Source organism: Plasmodium reichenowi, chromosome 6 (assembly GCF_001601855.1).
Source record: "Plasmodium reichenowi strain SY57 chromosome 6, whole genome shotgun sequence".
Lineage (NCBI taxonomy): Eukaryota > Apicomplexa > Aconoidasida > Haemosporida > Plasmodiidae > Plasmodium > Plasmodium reichenowi.
In genome coordinates this window covers 466,022-474,281 of record NC_033651.1, presented here as the reverse complement: position 1 = coordinate 474,281, position 8,260 = coordinate 466,022, and the positions used below count along the sequence as shown (strand labels likewise).

Below are 8,260 nucleotides of genomic sequence, written 5' to 3'. Positions count from 1 at the left end.
AAAAAAAAAAAAAAAAAAAAAAAAAAAAAAAAAAAAATAAAAAAATTAAAAAAAATTTAAAAAAAAAAAACAAAAAAAAAAATATATAAAAAAAAAAAAAAAAAAAAAAAAAAAAAAAAACATACACTTGTATATATATATATATATATATATTTTTTTTTTTTTTTCTTTTTCTTTTTTTTAAATTCTTTTCCTTCAAAAATATATATATGTATATATATTTATAACATTTGTTAATTTTAAGAATATATAAATTATAATAAAAAAATATATTGTACTAATAATTATATGTTTAGTAAAATTATAATAAGGCACATACATTTTTTATGCACATATTATATAATAAATAAATAAATATATATATATATATATATATATATAATATTTCCCTTATTGTTATTTATTTATTTTATCAAACTGTTAATGTTTTGAACATTTTTTTGTAAGCCAAAAAAATATATTCAAATATTTATACCATACATACCCAATTTAAGAAAAAATGAAAAATAAAAAGTATACCATATATTTAAAGGGAAAAAGTTATCGATATAATGCAAAGGTTTTATATATATATATATATATATTTTTTTTTTTTTTTTTTACTTTTTTATATTCATATTATTATGTCCTCATATGAGTTATTAGATTTATTCATTTGAAGTATCATATGTATTTTTTAAAAATCGGTTATATGACAATATACGGATATATTAAAACCATCAAAAAAATGTAGATATATTTCTTGTTATCTAAATTTTTTTTTTTTTTTAACTAATGGGGAAATGCATATTATTTTTGTGAATCGTATAACAAATTAAACCATATGAACTATAACGGTTTTATGAATATATTATAAAAAAAAAAAAAAAAAAAAAAAAAAAAAAAGGGAGAAAACATAATACAAGATATTAGATACATATATCATGATTTGTTACAAAATATATTCTATTTAGTATTTTTTATTTTTTTATAAAATTGAATATATATATATATATATATATTTTCTATATATATAGAAGTTATTTATGTGTTCACCGATTTGTTTCCTACCCCCCAACCCTCTCATTCAATGTTAATATAATACACACAATATGTATTTGTCTTATGGTTGTATTATATTTTTATATCTTTTGAAATATGAACAGTATAAATATAATTATATTATTACTTTTATTTTTATTTTTATCTGTTCCCTCAAATATAATAAATGTGATATATCAACTTATTATTATATGGGTGTTCATATTTTTCTTTTTTTATTTGAATTCATAAATTTTGTATTAATAATATGAAACAAGAGTAAATTACCAAATTATTTAAAAAAAAAAAAAAAAAAAAAAAAAAATTCTTTCTGTTATACATTTAATATGCACCATTTTTGCATACATCCTAAATGAATGGAAATAGTTCTAAAAAGAAAAAATATAAAACAATAAAAAATAAATAAATATATATATATATATATATATATATATATATATATATATATAATATGCATATAAATAAATTTAAATGGAAAAGTAATTCTCCCATTTTATTTGTGAAGAAATTGTACTCATATGTACATTTATAGACATACCTGTACAATATATATTATATATTGTTGTATATTCATATATATATATATATATATATTATTTTTCTATAACTATTAATTAGAGGTAAAAAAAAAAAAAAAAAAAAAAAGCAGAAAATATGTTCTAGATTTTTGCATTTTTTCTTTATTATATTTGAAGATTAAAAATTAATATTATTTTTGTATATATGTAGAAATGAAAAAAATATAAACAAACGTACGAAGTGATGATATATTGTATTTTATTTTAACACGTGATATATAATTTGAAATATACTCATGTTTTACAAAAACACACAAATGAATATAAACATATAAATATAAATATATAAATACAAATATATACGACAACCACACATATATATATATATATAAACACAAACACATACAGCAACCACATATACACATATATATATATATATATATATATATATGCTTGTAGAATATACGTGAACCAAAAGGGAAAAGAAGAAAAAAGATGGATAAAAATGATGTAAAAGAAGAAACAAAAATTTTACTAAACGATAAAGATATAGATAAAAGCAAAAAAGTTGGTAAAATTAGATATTGTATAAATAATTTTTTTAAAACGTTATTCCAAAAAAATGTACAATATGATACTTTCTTTTATAAAAACAAGTCCCTAGAAAATACCTTCTGGTCTTCTCAAATAGTAAAATATAAAAAATTATAAGAAGAATATTTATAAGTGCATTTCTAAAAATACATAATACATAGTTTATATGTAAAAAAAAAAAAAAAAAAAAAAAAAAAGAAATTTCTTTATTCTTTCTATTTGTATTTATAGATTTATACTAGAATACTGTTGATATCATGTATTTTTTCATTTATCGTATCATGGAATCAAGTATGCTTCCCCCATATACCCAAAAAAAAAAAAAAAATAATAATAATAAATACACACAAAATAAAAAAAATGTATAATATATATTATATATATATATATATATATATATATATATATATATTTATTTTATACTTATTAACATTCGTACATTTGCATTCCTTGTAGAATGTGGCACTCATTGGAGAAAATGGTCTTACTCCTGCAAAAAATTATGTTGATAAAATGTTCGATGAACTTCAAAATGAAAGTATATGGGTTAAATTTCAAAATTTTCACTCCCTTTTTTGGTTTATACCAGCTAGCGATTTTAATATTAATCTGCTAGCCATTATAGGTAAGAACAAAAAAAAAAAAAAAAAAAAAAAAAAAAAAGTATACATATATATATATTAAAATATACATAATAAAATTGTGAACGTGTATTAATATAAAATATGAGATATAAGGAAGAAATATCTACTTAGTCATATATATATATATATTTTTTTTTTTTTTTATTTATTTCATTTTTGAATTCACCACTTCAGGTATTGTACTTAGTTGTGTCAGTCTTTTCTTCAATTACACAAACCTAGTTACCCTTGTACCCATATATATTATCCTGCAGTCCATATATAGCATAGGGAATATATGGTTTAATTATGTATATGAAATTGAAATACTTGAATTATTGTTCTTGTGTTTTTTCCTAGTACCTTTTTGTGGAAATCATTTAAAAAAGAGGTTTTCACCAACATGCTTAATAAAATACATTTGTAGATGTTTTGTATTTAAAGTTCTTATAGGTACAAGTTTAATACGATTTAAGAATAGTGATTTATGGGGGAAATTATTAGGAAAATATTATTTATATGAAACCCAGCCATTACCAACAAGTATTTCTTATTTATTTCATTCATGTATAACATTAAGCAAATTGGATAATATATTTTGTATATTAACAGAATGTGTGTTTTCTTTTCTCATACTTTTTCCTATTAGATCATTTAGATTAGTTGGAGGTTCTCTTATTTTTATTTATTGTATTTTAAATTTTATTACTGGGAATTCGTACTTATTTTACTTTTTGCTTATAGCTCCATTGATGTTTTGTTTTGATGATAAGATATTATTAAGATTGTTTTTTTTTAAATGGAAAAGATATGAAATCATAAATATAGTAAAAGAGAAATTGGCTAATAAAAATAAAAGTAAACGATATTTTAAAAGTTTCGATATTTTTTACTTTACTGGTTTCAATTCTGATGATTTAATTAAAATCTACGATGCTTATTTTAATATAAAATATCAAAAAGCATATCTAGGGAAATCCCACAAAAAAAATAATAAATTAAATAAATATAATGATCAATCTTCGTATGATGATAATTATGAACAAGGAGATGAAGAGCATTATTATTATGATGATGAAGAGGATAATGAATATGACGAAGATAATTATGATATTAGTTATAACAACTCATTAAATTATCAAATTACAAAAGAACAAATACATAATAATCAGTCACCACAAAAACAGAAAGAACAACAACAACAATATCGAGCGTTAATACCTAAATCATCTTCTAAAGAAATAAATTTATTTTATAAAAAACAAAACATTTTGAAAAGTATAAAAAATGATTTATATAATACATTTTATTGGATATTTTCACAAAAAGGATTACAATATATTATAAAGAATTATAATGTTTCTGTAGAAATATTTATACATATTATTTGTTCTTTATTAATTATAATATTTAATAGTATTATAACAATATCTATATATCCTATTACTTCTATATTATTTTATATATATATTGTACTTTTCCTTTCTTATGTTATATTTTTATTTGGTTATACAAAAAATATATTTTCACGTATCATAAGTCAATTATCTTTATTATTAGTAATTTTATTAATTTACTCTAATCAGATATTTCTACATGGATTTGTTAATATATATTATAATAGTTTATTCTTTATACATTTGTTAACATTGTGTATTCTTTCGATGTTTTATTTAAATAATAAAAGATTCATCTTTAAATTTACTACACAATATTTCTATTTTATTCTCTTTATCTATTTTGCGTATTTCTTCCTACAAAATATTTTATCACCTAATCAGATTATGAATGCTCAGTATGGGTCTTTCGAAATTATGAATATATATGGATCCTTTGGGAAAATAAAAAAAACCAGAAAAGAAATTCTTATTGAAGGAACAGAATCAGAAAAGATTGATGATAATACTACATGGCACACATATGAATTTTATTGTAAACCGGATAATATATATAAAAATATGTGTACACAATTCAGACTTCTGTATAATTTTATTCCAGTACTTTATATTGATAGATTGGATTGGCAATTTAATACACTCAGTGATAAAGAAGATGAAACCATTTTACAAAATGAATGGTTCAAAAATTTTCTTATCAAACTATCAAATAATGATAAAAATATTCTTTCCTTATTATATAAAAACCCTTTTCAAAACTATAAAAATGTTAATAATAAAAATCCAATATTCTTAAGAATCTCTAATGCTACTTATAAATTCGCAAAAAATGGACAAAAAAATTGGTGGAATGTTGTTTCATCAAAAGTTATTGTAAATCCACACCAAGCTTCAAAATTACCTGAACAGGTCAGGCAAAATTTATATAACATGCATGAACAGATAGAAAAAGCGAAAAGAATAAAAATGAATAATATAGGAAATAAAGATTTATATGATAAAAATATGGTAAACTATAAAAAAAAATATAACATGAGAAAATATAAAATTATGGATACAAATATGGATGATATCGAACGAACAAAAGAAACAAAAAATAATATTATTATAAATGATACATTTATTGGAACTGACTTCAAATATGATAATGTAGCTAATGATTTTGAATCAAGTTATAAAGAAGAGTTATACCCTAATTTGAGAAAGATAAAAAAAGGAAAACATAATGAAGCAAAGGAAAGACATGAACAAAATTTTAATAAACAATATGAAAGAGTAAAGAAAATATTAGAAGATCATAAAAAGAAATTAGAAGATGAAAATGAAATAATTAACAAAGAAAAAAAAAAATTACAAAACCAAAAAGATTTATTAAACAAAGAAAAACAAAAATTACAAGAAGAAAAAAAAAAAATAGTCTATCAAAAAAAAATGCAAGAACATAATATGTTGGAACAAGATAAGAAAATACAAGAAGAAAAAAAAAAATTACTTTATCAAAAAAAAATGCAAGAACATAATATGTTAGAACAAGATAAGAAAATACAAGAAGAAAAAAAAAAATTACTTTATCAAAAAAAAATGCAAGAACATAATATGTTGGAACAAGATAAGAAAATACAAGAAGAAAAATTTATGGAAAAGAAACAAAAACTAACTGAACAATTTTTAGAACAAAAACAAAAAGAAGATGAACAAATTTTAGAAAGAAATAAAATAGAAAAACAAAATATTATGAACAAACTTAAAAAATTAGAAGAAGAAAAAAATCAATTTGAAAAAAAAAAATTATTTCTTGAACAAAAAAAAATACAAGAACAAAAAGCAATTGATCACGAAAAAAAATATTTACAACAACAACAAAACAAATTATTACAAATTAAAAAAGAAATTCAACATCAAAAAGAAGAAGAACAACAACATAAAGTAGATGAACAATTAAATGAAAAACTAAAATATGAGTTAATGTTACAAAATGAAGATAATATAAATAAAAAAAATATATATAATTCTATTCATAATAATAATATCAATGTTAATAATAATCACGATATGTATGATATGAATAAGTATAATACAAAAGAACTCAACGAAAAAATAAATAACGAAATCGAAAGTGAGTTGGAAAATAATGTTGAACCATTTCCACATCAAATTATATATAACAACGGAAAACATGAACAAGTACAATATGAAAATAAATATTTGAAAGATCACTTGAATGATCATTTAAATAAACATTCTAAAAACAATAATCATAATAAATTAAAAGGATCATATAATAAAATTACTCAACAAAATTATTATAATGACGACGTATCTTATTTAGGGCCAAAGCATCAAATAAATAACGAATTCGAGAAAAAAGAAAATAAAATAAATAATGAACAATCTAATAATAAATTACAAAAATTTACAGTAGATGAAAAAATAAAAAATGAATTAGATAATGCCATTAAAAATTCTTATTCTAAATATAATTTATTAAATAATTATACAAATAAAATAAATAAATTAGGATTGTTAAACATATATAACAATCCAAACAACTTTTCTAGTATTAATACATTAAAATATAAACCATATGATAGATATCATAATGAAAGCTATATAACAGATACAGTTAACGAAAATATTGAATAATAATAATAATAATAATATTTATAAAATATAGGATATAATATTTTAACAATCATCTTCTATACGTCCAAACATGTTCATATTACATTGTATCTAAATGTAATTCTATGTATCATATTTTTATATAAAAACATTCTTCTTAATAATTCATTTAATTTTTTTTTTCTTTTTAAATTAAAAATTTAATAAGTTTTCATATTTTTTGTTTTTTTAGATTTGTCCTTTTTTAATAACATATATATATATATATATATATATATATATATACGTATATATTTCATAAGTTCTTAAAAGACATATATTTTATGTGTTACATGTCTATTGATATATAAACATTTTGAATTTTAAAAATTCTTAATTAGTTATATAAAAAAAATTATTACAAATATAAAATATATATATAATATTATATACATATATGTGTGTATATTTTTAATTTATGCTTTTCTCCTTTAATAAGTTCTCTCTTTGCTTTCTCCTATATTCATTATTATAAGAATGAATTTCGTTTTTTTCCTTGTCAACATTTAAGTACCATAAACTGAGTGTGGAAAGGCCCAACGGTATTGTGGTTCCTGAACAATTAAAATGTTATACGTTATTCAATTTTATTTTAGTTATATTTAAAAAAAATGAAATAAAAAGATGGGAAAAGGGGGGTTTACATTTAATGTTATATATACCAAGAATAAACAAATAAACAAATAAACAAAGAAATAAATATATATAAACATATATTGTATGCATTTTATTTTACATTATTTTTAGGTACCTATAACTACACAAGTACACCAACTAAGAAACCTTTTCATATTTGTCATATCATGATCAGAAATTCTGTAAATTATCTTATATGTTATAATCCTTTTTACTTTTTTTTTTAATTATAACATTCGTAAGCACATGATAAAAATATTTATTTTTATTATAATGGTATATTAAATATTGATACAAAAAATAAATCCTTTTTTAATTTATATCGCATAAATGGCTAAGTATATAAAAGTATGTTCCTTATTTTTTTTTTTTTTTTTTTGGAACGATGAAATTAGAGGGGGGAAAAAAAAAAAAATTCCAACTTAAATTGTTTTATATTTTAAAAAAAATAAATAGAAAAAGTTTATATTGTGAATAAAATTATTTAAAAAGAATAACAAAAAAAAAAAAAATATATATATATATATATATATTATATATATATAAATAATATAATAATATAACAACTTAGATGAAAAATAAAAAGGAATAATTTAAAAATATTTTTTTATAAAATGAAATATAGTATCCATATACATTTACATATATATATAATATATAATACGTGTGTGTATTAAATCGTTTCCTCTTTTTTTTTCCTCTTTTTTTTTCCCCTTTTTTTTTCAAAAGGAAAATTCAAATGGCATAAAATCTTTTTAAAAGGATTTATAAGTATTACAAATATATACAT

The 8,260-nt window shown here is 18.9% G+C and overlaps 2 protein-coding genes across 2 annotated transcripts; one reads left to right on the top strand and one right to left on the bottom strand.

The window, feature by feature from the left end:
• Nucleotides 1-2,054: 2,054 nt before the first annotated feature.
• On the top strand, nt 2,055-6,816 carry PRSY57_0612000 (rhoptry protein, putative; the record flags this gene model as incomplete). The annotated part of the gene is made up of 4 exons (XM_020114605.1): nt 2,055-2,249; nt 2,385-2,444; nt 2,610-2,778; nt 2,972-6,816. The coding sequence occupies 4 exons, from the start codon at nt 2,055-2,057 to the stop codon at nt 6,814-6,816; spliced, it is 4,269 nt and encodes a 1,422-aa protein (XP_019970676.1).
• A 429-nt stretch (nt 6,817-7,245) lies between these two features.
• On the bottom strand, nt 7,246-7,625 carry PRSY57_0611900 (hypothetical protein; the record flags this gene model as incomplete). The annotated part of the gene is made up of 2 exons (XM_012906495.1): nt 7,246-7,388; nt 7,586-7,625. The coding sequence occupies 2 exons, from the start codon at nt 7,623-7,625 to the stop codon at nt 7,246-7,248; spliced, it is 183 nt and encodes a 60-aa protein (XP_012761949.1).
• Between the last annotated feature and the right edge of the window lie 635 nt (nt 7,626-8,260).